Genomic DNA, 19375 nt, shown 5'->3' on the forward strand with positions numbered 1-19375 from the left:
CTGATTGACAACAGCAATATCGCCCACTTGAAAAGTGAACATGGATCACAAAACTTTCTCCTAGGAAGTCACATGGCTTGTACAGATTTTGTTAGCAAAGGAATCAAACTTTTCATATCTGAACTTGTAAAGAGACACTGCCAAGTTACAAGTCCCAGGTGAAATCCTGACCCCAGTGAGTGAGGCAAAACTCCTATTCACTTTAAAGGGGGCAGGACTTCATCCAAAATCTAAAAATCCACACTAGCATTTCTTATTTATTTCAGTTTCAAGTAAGGCTGGTGGTTAGACTGCCCCTGGCTATGACATAGTTATGAAAATAAACTGGCCCATTTTGCTTTGGTTTGAAGTTGTTCCTAATCAGTCTCACTTGGTCCCAATCTCACCAGAGGCACACACGGGGCTGCAAAAAGCCACAAGGGAAGGTATGAATCCAAACCAATCCCTCCAAATTAAAATCCATTCAGGAAAATATATTTATAAAGACTTAGCTTTGCACAAAGCTATTAAACACAATAAATATGGGGCCTAACTGAATCTCCTGAAGAGGAAGTTTGGGTTGGAGGTGGTGAATTTAGACTGATGTTTATTAACTACTACAAAAAGGTTCAACATGATGGAACTCAAAGCTCATTTAAAATGATGCAAGGTGCAGATAAAGCATAAGTGCAAGCATGACGCACACGATAGGCCATCCACCCTCCTTCTATGGACACTGTAACAAAATAGCCTAAAACACTCAATTCCAAGGGACATAGCCACAGGTCCCTTAAAATGTCAAGCAAACCGTTGCCGCGCAACATTAGAAGTGTTCATCTTTATGGGCATCAAATTCAACTGATAATGGATCAGTCATCCCCTGTAGCTAGCAATTTACATATCCAGCCTGCAAGCTGTTATGGGGTCAGTGGACATGAACTACATGAATAAATTAATTCCTAATAGGGAAATTAATGTCCATCGTAACTCAACTTAATGATCACATTTTCTTATAAGAAGTATTTCCAAGGGATGTCCATGCTGGACTAAAACTGATCTGTAGTACATGGTACATGAAGTACATCTGGGCTGTAGATTATAAGATACGTTTAGAAAATGTGACATGTTCATGTTTCACAAGTGAAACAAATGTCAGCTTACCCAAAAGGAAACCTTCCCTGGGTTGATTTATAACATGTCAAACAAGTGATTTTAGTGCACTTGTATTAAACTGAAAGCCTTATCTTCCTAGCAAAGGAAGATGTCTTTTAACACATGTTAAAATCCAAGGGTGATGTCTTAATCTACTGCCAGAATGCACATTTATGTTACATACCTGGGGACCAGATCAAATGTTAAGCCTTCTACACCAGAGATAAAAACAAGCCAAGAAGAAGTGAGCCTGATTTTCAAAGGTATTAACCTCCCTAAAACAACACTGACTTCAGCTGGAGCTGTAGGCTTGGCCCCAGCAATGCAGCTAGGAGTTTAAGGGAGTGGATGAAGTAGGACCTTTATTTTATATATAACATTCAGTACAGACCCAGAAATTAGCTTTATTTTAATGCAACATTTATATATTAGAATAGATTTCTGAGACAGAAGAGCCCCAGGATTAAAAAACAAGACCAGAAGTGAAGAGATCTGGGTTCAGCTTCCAGCTCTGTCAAAGCCCCTCCATGTTATACTGGGTAAATCACTAACTTCTGTGCCTCAGTTTCTGTACCTGTGAAGTGAACTGTACTGGTGCTAGAGAAATGCCTTGAGATCCTGAAATGAAAAACAGCTATAACAGCTCCATTCAGCTTTAGGCAAAAAATGCGGAGGTGCTGAAGGATCAGACCTAAAGGAAAATGGGACCTTGGGGAAGGGAAAAAGGAGGGTGACTCTGAAAGCCTACTTTTGACCTCCATAGTGCTTTTCATCCTTACTGATCCCTCCCCACTGTACTCAGACCACATAGCCCCTCTGTCTCAGTGAGATCTCTTCAGTGCTTATTTGTTGCTGTGTACTAACAGGTAACAACCAGTTAACAGGTAGGAAAGGACAAAACCAGCACTAGCTATATGGCAAGAATCAGTATGTTGGTTGCAGGTGCTGCTGCCCTAGCGAGGCACCTGCCTCACATGGCACAGAGAAGCATCTGCCCAAAAAAGTGCAACTAAGATGCTGGGGAAAGCAATTAATGTGAATCAAATCTCAACCATGGAGTCTTTTACCTGCTGCTTATCAGTGAACACCATTGCTGAAACCAAGCCAGCCTAGAAACAACAGCACAGAGCAGCAAGTCGCAGAAGGCAATCACTGCTCCCGAACAACTCTTTCTTGCTTTGTCCAAACAGCTTTGCAGTATGCAACCTGCCCTCGTTTCACAGCTCCAGGAAGCTAGGGGGTCAATGGGCTTGGTCTCTTGTGTAGACAGCCCAGATATCTCAGTAAACCTTGCAAGGTCCTGAGCTGCCCTGACAGTGAGCACTATTGGACAGATACTTGTAATGAAAAATAAAGCAGCTTCTTTAGGGTAAAGCCACTGCTGAGCCCTGATGTGCATCCAGTTTGTAGCTAAGACTGAATTTCACTGGGCAGGAGAGCAAATCCTGCCAACAGAAAGCACAGGCAGCTCCCTGCACAATCACCATGCACCAGTGTCTACCCCAGGGGGCTGGTGACTGGGAAAACAGAGGTGGAGACCAGCTGCCTGCTCTGGGTGGCATACACAGACTTCCTGGAGATGCCTCATAGAAGCTACTGGCTGCTCCCTGCACCATTATACTCCCACTAGGCTCCTGCTCCCTACCCAAGGCAGACCCAGGGTCAGGATTCACTGGGATGAAACGTGCCCATCAGGCAGACTCTGAGCCCCATCCCCCTGTTACATCTAACTCAGGAACATCAGCCCGGGTTCCCATAACTTTCCTGCCCGTGGGGTACATGCTGAGGTATGTGCTCTGCAAGGGAACAGAGGGGCTGGGTATAACAGGAGCTCCAGACAGACCTTCAGCTCAGGAAGAAACACCATCCTAGGTGGGTACTCTTTCAGCTGTAAGTCAGGACCAGCTCCACCAACAGGATAGCCAAGGTAATAAGCATGGTCTCAGCCCTGCAAAAACCAGCTACTCACTGCTGCCAAGGGACACCGTGAGCCTGAGAGTTAACCACAATTTCAGCACCAGGAGTCAGGACAGAGATGGTCTGTGGCTTTGAAGCATCCTTCGTGCTGCCAGAGGGCAGAACTGGTCAGTGCTGACCAAGCAGACAGCTCCCTGGGAACAGGTCTTCCCATTCAGGCCACTTCACAATAACTGCAGGCCAAGCCTGCTGAGCACCAAGGGCTGGAGATGAAGCCATGGGGCTTTGCTGGTGGTAGTGTGAAGAGCAGCAGGGCTAGAAAACCTGGAGTCTAAAATAGGCTTGCAGGTGCTGGCCTCAGCCGCTTCAGTGCACCACAGCTTTAGTCAGCACTGGTCAGGAATGAGGGGAACGAGATAAATGTCCCCCTAAGTGATGCTAGTGCATTAGCATTGTAACATCCTACTTCCTGTCCTTGCTTTACCTGAGGCAAGTTAAAGGGTGCTTTTGATGTTTTAGGCATCAGGTCTGGTAGTTGTGCATGGGGCTGTTCCTGAAGCTTTTCAGAACAAGAAAGATGAACACTTGTCTAGGATGATTTAGTCAGGGATGATCCTACCTTGAGCAGAGGGCTAGACTAGATGACCTCCTGAGGTCCCTTCCAGCCTGACTTTCCTATGACTCCTCTCACAGGCAAAAGGTTTCCTTCAGCAAGGACCCAAATTCCCTGATTCACACGCTCAGACTGTGGGGAGGCTTGTATCCAGATATACACCTCAGCTCCAGCATCCTCCCTCTTCTAGCAGTCCCCTCTCCATGCTTACAATGCTCCCGGTAAAAGGAAAAAAGCAAGGTATGAAACGAGCGGACAGCCTCAGCCCAGCTCCTTGGCAATGGGTATCCACATCACAACCTGACACAGCCACACGTAATAGCCCCATTTGGTACCTCCCCACCAGCTGAGATGACTGAGTTGGCACAGAGCCCACTACAATGCTGGGCTGGGGCCCAGGACAGGAGAGAGCAGGAAAGCTTGCTGCGAGCGCCAAGAATATCAACCCAGCTCCTCCCCATCACTGAGCTGCCATTTAAAAAGAAGGATGGGGAAGAGTAGCTGCATCCATGATAAGAAGAATGGTGTGATTAAGAAGCACAAGAGCATTAGTGTAACTGCACCAATACTGCTCCTGCCTTTGTGGTGAGAAATGCCTTCAGCCTTTCCCTGGTTCACACTCTCCTAAATGGCACACCTTTTTTTTTGGCAGATCTTCCATGTCACAGACAGTTTGACTCCAGCCCGAGTTCAAGCTCCTCCAATGAACTGAGACGCAGTACACACTCAGCAGTGGGTTTGATCCATTAGCTCAGATGGTGTGATACGGAGGGAGCTTCGTATTATGAGGCACAGAGATAGACGTGACACCCAACTGAGGTTTAGTCTCCAAACCTGCAACGCTGCAACATCTCAGATTAAAAATAGCTCTATTTTACACAGCCTGCCAGATCTGGAAAGGAGGTGAAAATCCACAGGGGAGCTGATTTAATGTGCTAAAAACCAGAATTCTACCGGCACGAATGTAAACACGCTAGTTCTAGGACAAATATAGCACACATCTTTTGGTTCTCAACTCACATTTCACTGGGCTGGAAAAATACATTTTAGGGAGGTTCTTAAGCCATCTCCAAAGCTTGAGCAAGCCTGGCCCAAGACAGACATGTGAAAAAAGGGTCTCTGGATTGTCGCAGGCATCCCATGTCTAGTGTCCCTGATTTGGTTTCTCTCTCAAATCCCAAGGGCTCATCTCTTCCACCAGCAACATATTTGGCACAAAGAAAGAGAGGTGACTATTACTGAACTTTATCGTCAGAGTAATACATCGAGGCCCACATGCTGGTTGCTGTATAGATGCAGAAACGAGGAAGAGCTCACCAGCCAAATAAGAAGGATAGGGACTGCAAGCAATAGCATCAGTTTTCTCTGGGAGAATGGAAGCAGAGCGATTGACTCCCTGGACTCACAAAGGAACTTTGTGGCAGAGCCAACAACTGGCCTCAGATTACACCCAAATCCCAGCCCAATGCTTTACTCGCCAAACTAACTTTCCCCAACTGCAGAAGACTGCATTCAGAGAACAATGCTTCACCTCTTTCCATAGCCTGTCCCCAGTTCAGCCAATAGCTCCAATACCGAAAGCAGTCCCACCTGACTCTGCACATCCCAAAAATAAGTAGTGGAGTAAAGCTGCATGCGCCTCCACTTTAATTGTGGGCAAAACCTGCCCAGCTCTTTGAGGATAGCACAGCAAGTTGTCCATTTGCATTATTTAACACAGAATACACTGTTTTTCCACAAAAATTACAGCTCTGCTTCTTGGAGGCAGGCAGTACACTCCGCCCCTATTGCTTGGTAATAAAATAGCAAACGGACAGAAGGACTTCCAGAGCGACCAGAGACTTTACAGGAAACTCCCAGAAAATAGCCTAGGAGCTGGCAGAAGCACAGCGCTGTCAGCAAACATACTAATGCATTTCTCAAAATGTGGAGGGTTAAACGTACCTAACATAGGCAGGACAAGGTTCTTTGGGTAGATGTGATATCTTTTATTTAGTTGGTCTAATAACAGATATCACATCTACCCAAGAACCTTGTCTGCCTACATCCTATAGTGATGCAGGAAGAGGCAGGGTAGATAAGGGATTATGTTTAGATCGTTGTTGCTATTTAGAGTCCTACTATAATACATGGAAGCACTGAATGACTTTTGCTCCTCGCTCTGAACCAGCTGAGGAAGAGCAAAGCTGAATTCTCCATGCAGCACTGGCAAATATTCCAGGAATCCATAACTGGCTGGACAGTAACACTGAGCATCAGGAATCATCACAGCCTTAGCTCGATACCCTTAACTGTGATGAGCTGCAGAATTTCATTCTCAGCTGGGACCTCGTCCTGAGAGGTAAGAAACTTCTGCTTCTCCCGTTAGCTTGAAGGGAATCTGCTGGTGCCCGGGCAGTGGAAGAAGAGGGCAGATGCAGACAGATACCACAGCAATTGGTGCTATATGAACAGCATACAAAAAGAGTCACCAGAGCGCTTATGACACTCAAGCCACAGTGGTCCAGCCAAGTATCACTAAACCTCAGTTCAGGTTTGCTTTACATTACTCATTCCATTTAAAGTTACAAAGAACCTCCCAATATTGCTTCAGGTAAATAATTAAAAAGGATTAAATGGAACCATCTACCAGGGAACTGCTGGAATCCTGAGCCATTGCCAGAGAAGATGAACTTGCCAAGATGTCATTTGGCCTTAGGCATTGGCAACAGGAACATACTGTGTGTGTTGCAGCCACACTTCTTGTCATTAACGTGGGGTTATTAGCCCATAAACTCACTGTTGCTTGCAAGAGCGGAGTAATTTTTTGCATGAAGTGGTTTGTTTTTCGGCAGGCCCAGAAGTTAATTAGTTTTCCCCGCTTTATTATTCCACGCGGTCAAATAACAGGATGGAGCTGCCCGTCAGCTGGAGCCACGCAAGGTCCAGAGAATTCTCACTGCACCTTTCACCACTGTTTACCGTGCCCATAAATCAGCTGCTAGTGAATGACTTTCTGCTCCAGCTTGTCTCGGCCACTGACAGAAATCCTAAATTGTCCCATAAATCAACGCGACAATGCCAGAGCTCAGGTCTGGGGACCACAGCAGGAGGAGAATGGAGCTTGGGTAAGTGCACACACCCACTGTCCGGGAGGTGATTCCAAACAGGCAGCCCTACGAGGACCTGGTCTCTAGGGCTGTCACATCCAGGGAGATGATGTGACCTTGGTGCCATGACACGCACAAGCATGACCCCCCGAGGAATGCCATCAGCATCTCTACTGCAAAAGATGTCCCATACTGAACCCCACCCACATGCACACAAACTATTCACTGATCCTTGAAGGAAAGAAGTCCTTCTGCTGTCCAGAGCCAGGAGTTTCTTTATACCCTATGAGATGAAGGGGCGAAGCAAGCACCCTGCCCAGCCAATGCACTCATGCAGCAAAAGGCAGCGAATGAATGTCACCAAAAGGCTGCCATGTGACAAAAGAGCTGTAGCTGAGGGATGAGGCACCAGTCCAGGAGTGGAAAAAAAAATAATGGCAAGCAGGCATTTTTGCTTTTTCCCTTTGACAACACTTGTACAAGTGACAAATGTCTTGGGAGATAATGTCAATCCTCAGAGCCACATATGTACCTCGATTTCGGAGGGATAATCCTTCCAATAGGAATCTCCCCTCTTCGTGCTGTTGTCTGTAGCATTTGTAAGCAGATTGCATTGCAGGAAATCAGGAAAAACCCAGATGAGGGCCCATCTCAGACTGCCCCACCTGAGACAGTAATGCCACAGAGGAGCCAAACAGTATGACTGTCTAGCACAAATATGGTCACAGCTAGCAGGGGCCCAGCTTACATTCCCTAAGCAGGTCTACAGATCATGGACACTGTATTATAAAAGAAAGGAAAAAGTCCCTGCCTGCAAAAGGCCAAGGAAATATGGTGGAAACCCTGCTAGCTACAATCATTTCTACTGCCAGCCTGGGCCTGGGTCCCAACAGGTATGACTGGACACGATTTTGGGAAGCAGAACTTACTGCTTTTGGGTGGTTCAGTCGTGTGGGATGCCAGCTACTCTAGCACCAGTCTAGTAAAGTCTGTGTCAGCCTGCACTCAACTGTAAGTATGATGATAATTCATTCCATCAAGGCACTTTGTCACATGCTTAGGTGCCTTTCTGGATCAAGATGAAAGTACAGAGGACCTTGCAGGATTGAGCCCTAACAGCTGTTTGGATGAAACTTTCTGTTCTTCACCTCGATGGTCACGTCTGTCTGTCTACAAGCTACCTTCAGTCAACCATTCCACCAAAACCCAACATCAGAACCAAGCTGGCTGCAGATTTCAGGGTCCGTCCCACCCCGCCCCCAGTCTGAGTCTCAAACCCCTGATATAGAGAAGGGTAACAGAAGGAGCTCCCTAAAAATGGCCAGGAGCTGCAAAGCTAGCCACATGATGTGAATCTGGATCCATGGCTTTCCTTCCTCCTGCCTGGCTTATTTATTCTCATCTGACTGTCTCCTCCAAAAGGCTCCAGAGGAGACACAAAATACAGCATGTCAAGTATCAGAGACCGTGAAGAATGGTTCCTACGGGGAAGATTTATCCAGCTTGTTTAACATCAGTTTCACCCATCATTACTCTGGTCACCAGCAGTGTAAGGTCACCCCAAGCAGCTGTTTCCGAGGGATGGGAGGAAAGCTGAGGGATTTACTTTTAAATTTGGGAGAAGAAAGAGAATTAAAAGCTCAAGTAGGACTTTCACATCCTCTTGTGATGGCTCCTTGACCCAGAGAAAGGCCTCAGAGTTGGAGCAGTGCTACTGCTAACTGAAATCAGGTCTCTTCAAAACCTGCAAGAAATCTTTGCCTTTTTAAAGGAGTTAAATGAGAGATGAACCCCCATCAGGGTCCAGCTCAGAAGTAAAAGGCATGACACATGGCATCATGCAGTCACCTGGACAAGTGCAGCCAGTTATCCCCAAGCTCCTCTGTCGGTAAGTCCCAGTGCTGCCAGCATGGGGACAATGCAAGATAGTGGGTTTTTTTGCCCCAGCCACCACCCTGCAGTTGAACCTCTCCCGCTGCCCATCAGCCTGTTGGCATGACATGGCAACAGCCCAAGTCAGATGTCAGCCATTGTGCTCCCTCCTGGGCTGCTGAAGAGGATTTGGGTCAAGATACCACACACAGCATCTTTCCAAGGTGCTATGCAGAGATGTTTCAGCTACCACTACCAGGCAGCTGTCTTTGGGGTGGGTCACAGCAGGTGCACTACACTGGTGTCGTCAGGCAGGCTTTTCAAAGGGCTTTTAAGAGCAAAAGTGAGGGTTGGTTTCTCTAGCTAAAATTGCAACACAGTCAAAAGAACACAACTACCCAGCTGGGGACATGGCGAGAGCAGTAGGGTTCATGTCTCATCTTGCACAAATATAATATGCATGTGTATGATCCCATGTTCTCAAGGGACCTTGGCTTCACATGGCCTTAGCAGCAGCAACAGCTAGGATCAGATGGGATGGTAGAGAGACACCCTGAAAACTTGGAATGCAGCTTCTTGCAATAGCCCCATTTGTACACGTGCCCAATACTGCGTTTTCTGACCTCCCTTCACTTGGGTCAGCATTGCCCCACGCATTTTGACACTGAGCAAGTTTCTAATCTGTACTATTAGAAACTGAAAGTTTCTAATCTAATCTATGATCTGAGATGGGACCCCACTCAGATCATAGTGCTGTGGAACGAGATGCTCAGTACATGGGCAATTTGCATAGCAGCTTTCAGACACATTGCTGCTGAGACTTTTTTTTTTAACACACAAGCTCAGATGTTAATGTTGTTTTAATGGGCTTTCACATATAAGGTGGGATGTCGAGAGTGACACGTTAGCAAGAATGTACGTGCCTCTAAAAACAAAACCACTTGGCATGTTAGACCAAAAATACAGGAGTGTGTGCGCTACCAAAACCCACCCCCAGACATCAAACTGCCTGCCACGAAGATAACGCAGAGGGAAAGTCACCTGCATGCAGTGCAACTCCCTTTACATCTGCTGCTCTGTGCTTTAACATGCAGGTTTCCCACACACGTCAGAACCGGAGGGGGGAATACATGCATATTTCTGTGAAGGGACTGCAGCCTCCTGAAACCTCTGCCAATGCAGAGGTGCATCAGGCTGGCATGAGCCACTTAAAAAAGATCAGACTCATTCTTCACATGCATGAACATCACTGGGCTGCTGGGACTTGCACAAGGGAGTGAAGCATGGTCTAATGATTAGCACACTCCTCCAGAACTGGAGAGACCTGGGTTCAAACCCTTGCACCAACACAGACCCCTTCAGCAAGGGATTTAGCTGCTTTGATGGGTGGTAAATTCACATTTTCCTCTCTTAATGTCTGTTTGGTGAGAGAAGGCCCTAAAAGCAAGGCACTTAAATACCTTGGAGGATAAGGGCCTTAATCTGGGCCTCAGTTTCCCCATCTGTAAAATGGGAAGACAGCATGTTCATGCTTCCCAGCAGTGCTGAGGATAAATATATGGAAAGATTATCAGGCACTCACATGTTGCAGGAGCAGTAGTCACCTAAGTGCCCGAGACGGCTGGCTAGCCTGCTCTAGGCAAACACCTGGTGTGAGCGCCCACAGCAGGGTACACCTTGTTTGGAAAATCTGCCCTCAAAGGTGTTTAAATGCAAGATTGAGGTCACTGGCTCACAGCTCCTGCCATAGTATCTCGCCTACTCTTGCACATCTAGCCAATGCTCCTGGACAGCAGCAGTCATACCAGCCTTGGGAGTAAAGCAGGGGACCAGGAGTCTGCTCATAATCAGCTCTGCCACCTTGAGTGGGTCTTGCCCTTAATGTGCTAAGTCTTCCCTTTGTTAACACTGGGTGTTGAGAGGCTTTGAGGCCCTCAGAGAAAGCCCAGAGCTGGAGGGGTTGCAAGGGCAGAACACCTCCTTCACCCAGCAGAGAGAGACCCCTCCATCTGACAGGGACGGGGGCAATACAGTCCAAGGGTAATTTTCTAATCCAGGAGGAGCGAAAGGGTTAACACTGCATGACAGAGGTCAGCAGCGCCTGGGGGAGGGAAGTGAAAGGGAAGCATTGTGGTTCCAGACAGCGGCTGGCCGTGGCCCCAGCCCCACTTGAGAAATTTAAAGTGATGGTGGTTCTGGGAAGAAAGAGGATCGAGAGCCCTGCTGAAACCTCGAGTCTTTGTCGTTCACAAAAGAGTGTCCCTTGACTCATTAATCGTGTGCTCCACGGAGGGAGTGCCTCAAAGAGCAGCGGATGACACACGCCCAGCTGTCCCTCTCACCCCCTCCCAAAGGTGGTGGGGCAGAGGCAGGTGCTCTGCCAGTGCCCTCTGCTCCAGACTAATCTATTCTGTCTCCTTGTCTCCTCCTCCAGAAGGCCACGCTGAAAACTGCAAATGAGATTAGACGCCAGGGTGCGGGGCAAATACCGGGGCCCCTCTGTGCACTGCCAAATGAGCTCGGCTCACTTCTAAGTCCTTTTTCCCCTTCCACCACCCCCTGTCTTGGTTGGGAGTTGGGTGGGGAAATAAATCCCTGGGCACTCCTACCAAGTGTCCAAATTCAATTGGGAAGGCAGATAGGGAAAAAGAGGGATGCCGGCTCCACAACTCAGTCTTGCCTGTGGGCATCTCTTCAGCAGGCTTCATATCAGGTTGTCAGCCCGCATATTTGTTAAGAGCCCTTTCCGCTCCACAACTTTTTCTTGAGAGAAAAACCCTGAAGACAAGCATGCATGTCTACAGAGGAGAAAAGTGAACCTGTCTGTACAAAAATGTACCAACTGCTCAAATTAAACCATTTGGCTACTTTTTCTGGATACAGCCAATAGTGCCTGGCATATCAGCTTAGATTATAGCAAGCCCTATTTTACAAAGACCTTTGCACTCTCAGTGACACGGGACCAGCCCTACACTGAAAAAACTCAACTGCTTCACTGACAAGCCCCTGGCCAGGCTGTTTGATATTTGCAGCAGGTTCATCCTGCTCACTTACACTTTCTGGCTCAGTCCTTCTCCATATATTAGCACAAGGTTGTTGCATTTGGGTCTCCACTACTGCAGGAAACAGACCTGGCTTCTCTGGCCAGGAGGAAAATAGGCTTTGGTCAAAGCAATTTTTAACCAGGGGTTCTGAACCAGGCAAGTTGGATTTGGGTGCACCCAATGTTGATCTGGTGATCATGGGTAAGCTTTTCCTAGCACAGATAGGAGCTCCATGATCTGCCAGGATGTCTCGGTAGTGTTGCTACTGAGCCTTGGCTCTCCACTAGCTGCCCACACAGCCAGAGTTTAATTTTGCACGTCTCAAGATTCTTGGTAATCTCTGCTCATCTGTTACCATCCCACCCACGCACCAAGTTCAGAGAGGAATCCATGCTGCCACGCAAAATGCAGGCTGCACCGAAAGAGAACCGCGAAGTACCAGTCTAGCGAAGAGCTTCTTGTCTATTGAATGCATAGTTACACAAATAAGTCACTAGAGATAGTCTCCAAGGCATGGGCAAGAGGAAGGGAGAACTTGAAGGAGGGAAGCCAACACCAGGAACCCCTCTTCTGGGTAGTTTAAACGGCAGGGACTTGGATAAAGTGGGGTCTGGTCCAGACTATTGCTGGGTTCAAATCCTGACTAATAAGGTTCTGAAAAGCCCATACTCCAGAGGAAAAGAAGCACAATTGTGGGTCTTTTGTTATCCTGTGCATGTCCAAGGACTTCAACCCCCAACAACAGAGTCGTAGTCCTCTCCCAAATGGGGATAACTGAGGCACAAAGAGGGCTAGATAACATCTGCCTGAGATAACCGCTGATCGGGGAAGAGGGCCAGGGGCCTGACTCAGCCTTCCACTGGAACAACCAGGTGAACCCTGCCCCAACATGAGAACTGGGCAACCTCCCTTCATGCCTGCATGAGAACGAGAGAATCAGTGCAAAACGTTACTAATGGAAAACAAAGGACAACTGCCACATCCACCTTCACGCTGCCAGACCCTGCTCCCCAAAGCTGTCACACCCGTCACATAATCCGTCTCTGTGCTTAACAAAAACAGGGGTCCTCTACAAAGGAAAAGCTAAGAGACCTGATGGGGGGAAGGGAGCAAGCTGGCTCTGCTCGGAGTCTCGAGTCAAAACAGGGAAGAATGTGCAAAGAGCTCAGAAGCAACTCAGCCCCCCAAGAGGCAGCAGATGCAGAGCAATGGCCTGGGTGGTGGTGGAGGGTGTTTATGAGCACAATAAATAAGTGCATGCATCCATGTAAACGTTACCATATAAAAGTGACTTAGTGCCACGTCCCTAAAATAAAACTATCCTCAAAAGCAGCACCTGGAGCGGCAGCTGCACTGCACTTCAACTGCCAGGCTGCAATGCTGGCTGCTCAGTTCCAGGAGGATCCATGGGTGACATCCCAGCACCACTGAGTTCAGAGCAGTTTTGTCATTGGGTTCAGCAAGGCCAGGATTTTACCCTCGAGACATTTATTAGATCCTCACAGAGCAGTAGTCAGATATGAACCCCCACCTAAGCTAGATCTTTTAAGTTAGAGTTGGGTATTTGACTGGTCAAATAATGTTCGGTCAACTGACCAGTCAAATATTGGTCCCAAATTGTAAGAAATTGCCAAAAGGTCCAAATAATACACAGAAAAAGCACAATTTTTCCATTAAGAAATGTGTCAAAAACAATTAAAAAATCATATTTCTGTCAAGAACACTTTAAAAAAAAAAAGTTATTATGTAAAATGGCTGTAATCTTTGACTGGTCAAAAAATACGCAGTAAATTGACCAGTCAACTGACAGTATTTGGCCAGTTATTAGACCAGCTTGCCAACCCTAATTTAAATAAGTGGTGACCTTAGATCTAAGCACTGGCATTCTCAGCCTGGTGTCCTAGGCACAATTTGCCCCTGTAGAAGGGAACACTGACATGGATCACTTATGGTGACCAGTGAGATTCAACAGAGCTGGCCAAAAGCTTTTCACCAACAAAAAAATTTTTTTTAAACTAAAACCTCCTGTTTTGATTAAAAACAATTTTTTTTAAACAAAAGATTTATATTTTTATAGGAAATGTCCAAATTTTCAATGTTGTACATCTGAACCAAGAAGTCTGAAATTTTGGGGGGAAACCCAAAAAGAAGTTTTTACAAATTATGAGGAAAGATGTTTTTATTGTGATGTTTCACACGGTGGCAGACTACCACCGGCTCCAACTACTCCCTTGACCCTTGCATGCCATCACCCCTGCAATCAGAGCCCAGATCACACCTCTCCCACTGCGAATTCTCCCTAGAGTTTTCATCTGCTTTGCTCACCCCTGCCCCCTCCAGTCACCAGTACTACCATTCTCCCCCAGGGTGGTGAATGGAGAGATTTACAGGCAGACAGGGAGCAAGGACACCACCACACTGAACCCTGTATCGGAGAGCTAGGAGGCCAGTGCTCCGGGCAGGACAATTCCTCCCTTATTTGAGCGCGCCCAGCAGGAGGATTCCCAGGCACCTGTTCCACCTCCAGGCAAACATGCAGAGGGACTCGTGTTTAGCACTGCATGGTAACGGAGCCATAACTGTCAGGGACATCAGTGCATGTATGTCCTCTCGCCATTGCAGCGGGGGGCCTTCTATTGTGCTCACGTTTCATGCAGACTCCAGCCAGAGTTCAAACAAAACACAGACCCCTCTGTTGACGCAGTGAGTTCCTAGATATTCGGAGCGTGTTTCATGACGAACGGCATCTCACTATTCATTGCGCAGCTAATGGGTTTTCTGTCTTCCTGATATAACACTGAAGGAAGACGCCAGCTTTTTGCTTTTGCCCACAGGCAACAAGGGCTTTATTGATTTACTCGGGACTTGGGACTGGTTTTTCACAAGCTGCATTCTCTCTGATAATAAAGCCTTATGGACAGGGCTTAAATTTCCAGCTGCAGCCCTCATTGAAACATGGCTAATTATTTGGGAACTTGCTTTACAGTCTGTTTCCCTCATCATTAGGGTAATGTTCCACAAGTCCCACCACCATCAAACCGGTCTTTAAAGAGACACTTTTGCTATTCAGTCAAGTCCTCTGCACCCCTACCTGTTCCCCTCTAAGCCTGAGGCAGCTACCAGCCTTGGCCCCCAGCCTGCAGGGGCTCCAAGACCACAGCCAGGGAGTTGGCAGGATCAGGCAAATTAAGGCAAACTTTTGAAATGAGAAAAAGAATTCAGAATGGCTGAAACAAATCATGAGCGAGTCCTCTGGCACTTGAGCTGCTGACACGACTCAGTGGAACACTAACAAATTAAAACCTACTTTGCAGGTTTAAGTGACTGACCATTAAAAGGATCTCGTTCCTGCGCCCTCCAACCACCACTTCGCTATGGTGTGTGATGGCAAACGCTATTCAGCCCAGATTTATAGATTAATAAGAAATCGTACCTCACTGGGTTATAAATGGACTCTCATCGCGACTGGCAGTTGTACCGTTTGCTGAATACTAACTGAACCCTCTGCAGTGGAAGGGCACCCATTGGAGCGACTGCACCACAGCCTCCAGTTTTGCAGTTTCTCCACATTCAAGGAGCAGGGTTATTGACTTGTAAAGCAGTGAAGAAATCCCATCAGCACTTTAGTACTGCCAGAGCAATGCCCGGGGAAGAGTAACAGCTCACTTACAGACAGGGATACTTACGTGCACGCACACACACAAGCACAAAAGTTTAGGACATGAAGATAGCAGTACAGCTTAGGAGCAAGTCAACCCTTAAAAAAAGCCACCAAAAAACCCTGTTTGTTATATATACTTAGCATTTCAGCCTGACAGCCAAAAGGAATGTCATAAAGCAGCTATGCTAGGAAAAGCATCTAAAAGCATCATTTAAAAAACTAGACTCCAGGATCGAGATTCTCAACCAGTATTAATCAACCTGGACTGATCCACTTCCAGGGAACTACAGCAATTTAAACCCACGGAGGGTCTGACTTATTATATTTAGTTGATAAAATTATGGAAACATTTTTTTGAAACTTAAAGGATTAGGTCCTCTGCTGGAATATGTGGGTATAGCAAGCAATATCCTTGTGCTGAGGATCTAGCCCAAAGCATGCAGTGATCATTTGGAAGCTGCTGACTTGCAAGAGAGTCCTTCCATCCACAGAGCAGATAAATCACAACTGGTTGTAAGTATAACGCCCCCAGCCCACACCATGCCTCGGCTCTGATTCGGGTCTAGTAGAAAGTTCAGTGTCCAGAACCCGTTCCATACTGTGGGTGCTGTGGGGGCTGCCAATGCAAGTAGCAGTGGTGACCAAGATGTGGATACCAGCCCATTGGGAACTGGATTCACCTGGGCCATATACTAACACTTAGTTTGACAACAAAATGCAAAGCAGGAAAACACACAAAGGAGAGCGAGCAGGTGTTAGAGCCTTGCTTACCAGACAAAGAGCGACAACATATCTGCATTGTTCACATACCTGATCGAACAGAGCTTTCCAGTGCTGAGAGGTAAGAGGCAATGCATGAAGAAGGAAAAAAAAAAAGAAAAAAAAATGTATAAGAGCAATGATATTAGAATGCATCTAAGAAATCTACTTAGACAAATAACCAAGGGGGTACGTGGACCAAGAGCCAGGCATTCATGCTGCATCATTCAATGCCAACTGTGATGCACTGCAAGACCTGGAGCAGGTCACAGTCCCCCTACTTTTAATGTCCACATCTGTGAAAAGGGAAAGAGGGGCAGTTTCAGCTCTCACAGGGAGGGGCTCATTTTGAGGATTAACACTTACACTGTGCTTTGGAAAGGTCAAGTGCTAAGGGCAGTTATTAAATCTGCCCAATAGCATCAGAGCTGCCCCACGATCTGGATGCACACCGATCTGCATGCACAAGAATCCCCCTTGCACATGGCAAATCCATGCTTAGTGCTTACACAGCCTTTAGCAGGCTCAGAGTCTTTCATGAAGCCCATCAGCGACCATGTTTCACATTTTGGACTGCCTTGGATTCTAAGGCTCTCCCCACCCATCCCATCAGGCTCACGCTCCATCCCAGCAGAGGGAACATGAGTAACATGTCATTCCCTATTGAAGTGTCCAATCTGACATAAAAGAATGCCCTCCCTCCATTGTTCAGGGCAGGACAAGCAGGTTGAAGCTTCCATGTAGCATTGCTAGTGGGACACAGTAACTCCTGCTGCAGGGTCCCAAGAAAAAGTAGTACCAGAAGGGTGCTTGACCCCCTGATCCCCGATCACCACACAACACTCTCGACTTGCATCTCGCTCACTCACCTAACACACCAAATGGGAAAAAATTAGCACCAGATTCTACATAAAAAAGCACCTGCTCTATCTTATGTCAAATAGAGCTCTGGTTAAAGTCTTACATAGAGAGTGAATAGTATGTCATTACATGTGGTAAGCAAAGCCCAAAAATTGAAGCGAGGGGACATAGTTTGCACATTAATTCATTGGATTCTCACTGATTGCTCAGGCTGGGGATTTTTTGCATGGCTCTTCTTCCTAAACTCCCATTCATCACTGTAAATCTGCCTAATGCTTTCAACAGGACTCTGTTCAAATCCTGTCTTCATTTAACGTCACCGTGAACATGGTAATGACATCACGGCAAAGCTGCAAGCAGACAGTCCCCACTTCTCCAATGGTTAACGAAGTATAAAGGTTGATTGCGGATCAGGTCTTGTCTGACAAGCTAAGGAGCATACCTTGAGTTTCTGAACTGAACTCCAGTTTGGTCCTGTGTACTCCTTGCACAAAGTGATTTTAATTCTCAAAGAGGATAGTCTGCAGCCTGCTAGCCTAAAATTATGGACCGAGAACAGGCAGGAGAGGCATTTACACCATCTCCCCTCTCATTTCATGTACAGGTTGCACATAAATTATACTTTTCAAGGATGTTGATGGGCCACCCTTTTCCCTGGTGAAACAAGCCTCTTACCCCACTGGCAGGTAGGTGGAAGTTATTTCCATTTTACAGATGGGGAAAAGGAGCTGAAAAGGGTAGATCGAATCCCCACTGAATTCACTGGAGTGCTTCTCTTGATATCAGTGGGGTTAAGTCAGGCTCCAAATGCTTTACACCCAAGGTCATGTACAAAGGCAGGATGAGACCCTTATCTAGGTACTGTCATGTGCATTAACCTAGACTTCACCCCCCCGCCCGCACCTTCAGCCTCTATTGGCTTTAACTCAGGGTGAAGCTGCTGGGCTCCTTGCTGGAGCAAACTGCTAATGACTCGACGCTACTACAGACGAGAGCAGCTCAGAGGCATCTCTCCCACTGGGGAAAGGAAACACAAACTCTTTCTTGAAATCCAGCTATGCAAGTACTGCACTAACCAGAGGGACCGGAAAACACAATCAAAGACAAATAAGTGCTGGGGGTTCGGGGATTTAATATTACATGAAAGAATCATCCATATGGGGTTTCTCCTCTCTATATATTCTTCAAATAGGCTTCACTCAGCCGTATAGTCTGTGTTGTATCACAGGTCAAATTAGATAATGTTAACATTTCCAGCTGGATTCCTAAAATGTATTGCTCAAACCTGGGAACACAGCTCTTCCAAATACTTCTGCTTTGCTTCCTGCCCTTTGGGAAAGGATCCAACTGCAAAACCAACCTGCCAATGTTTTCAGAAGGGAAAGCCTTTAGGACTTTTGTGCGTCCCCTCTGACATCAGAGGATAAAGGACGTTCAGGTTATTTTGTCCTGAGTTCACAAATCTTACTTTCACTCTTATTGATGGCCCATGTGCCTCAGAAGAATAATTTTCCGGTGCCCTCTGCCATCTCCCTGCTTCAGTCTCCTCTATCAGTTTAACAGGAAAAGAGCCTTTGCTTCCCTTAGCTAAGGGGCATTGCAAGGGTAGAAGGGGCATGATCCTGCTTTCCTCGCACACCCAAAACTCCCAGTGAGTTAATGAACACACAACACTCCTTAGGCTCACAAAGAGTGCAGGGTCATCTCCACACTGCCTGTGAAGCATTTTCTACAGGGAAAGTTCATGCCAATGGTCAGTAATTATAGGCCAGGTATTTTCCAAAAGAGAGGAAGATTCTGCTTGCTAAGGGCACTGTTATTTCCCAAATCTTTTGAGGGGGAACAGAAGGGTGGGGGTGGGGGGGTAATTTGAGCAGCTGGACACATCTGGTTCAGAAAAAGCAGGATTATAAAGTGCAGAAACCTAGAAGGATTATAAAGTGCAGGATTATACAGTGTTATAAACCTTGAAGGAAGGAGGCAGCAGTGCAGAAAGAGACCTTCACGAACGCCTGACCCAGCACCTGCTCTATCCCTAGCAGGCGTCGCATCCAGCCGGGATGCCCAGCGCTAGGACCAGCAGCAGCATTAGGGACAGGGGAGACGTGGAGCGGAGTTCGCGCCGGGAAGGAGCCGCGTCCTGTCGTCAGCCAGAGACGCAGCCGAGTCGGCCACCCTGGCCCCGGGGGCTGGAGGCGACGAAGAGGAGGGGGAGACGGAGAACGCGGGGGTCCCCAGGGACAGCTCCTGGGCCATGACAGCGTGTCAACATCCCTGGGAAGAAAGCGGCTCCTCTGCCCCCCAGCCCAGGTCCCTCCTTCCCCCGGGGCAGGCTCGCGGGCGCGGGCACTCACGTCCTCCGCGGCCATGGGCAGCGCATCGGCGGGCTCCAGCACCTCGATGTCCTCCGCCCGCGCGCTCGCGGCCA

The 19375-nt window shown here is 47.3% G+C and overlaps 1 protein-coding gene across 1 annotated transcript in view; it reads right to left on the bottom strand.

Annotated features, from left to right (window-relative positions):
• The window catches only part of RHBDL3 (rhomboid like 3), a 104427-nt gene extending 85058 nt beyond the window's left edge, over positions 1–19369 (bottom strand). The window contains exons 1-2 of the mRNA XM_025196243.1: positions 19302–19369; positions 16138–16161 (exon numbers count right to left, since the gene is read on the bottom strand). Coding sequence (XP_025052028.1) covers positions 16138–16161; positions 19302–19316 — 39 coding nt within the window. The 5' untranslated portion in view covers positions 19317–19369. The remainder of the gene's footprint in view (positions 1–16137; positions 16162–19301) is intronic.
• Between the last annotated feature and the right edge of the window lie 6 nt (positions 19370–19375).

This window comes from Alligator sinensis, unplaced genomic scaffold, assembly GCF_000455745.1.
Source record: "Alligator sinensis unplaced genomic scaffold, ASM45574v1 scaffold282_2, whole genome shotgun sequence".
Classification (NCBI taxonomy): Eukaryota; Metazoa; Chordata; order Crocodylia; family Alligatoridae; genus Alligator; species Alligator sinensis.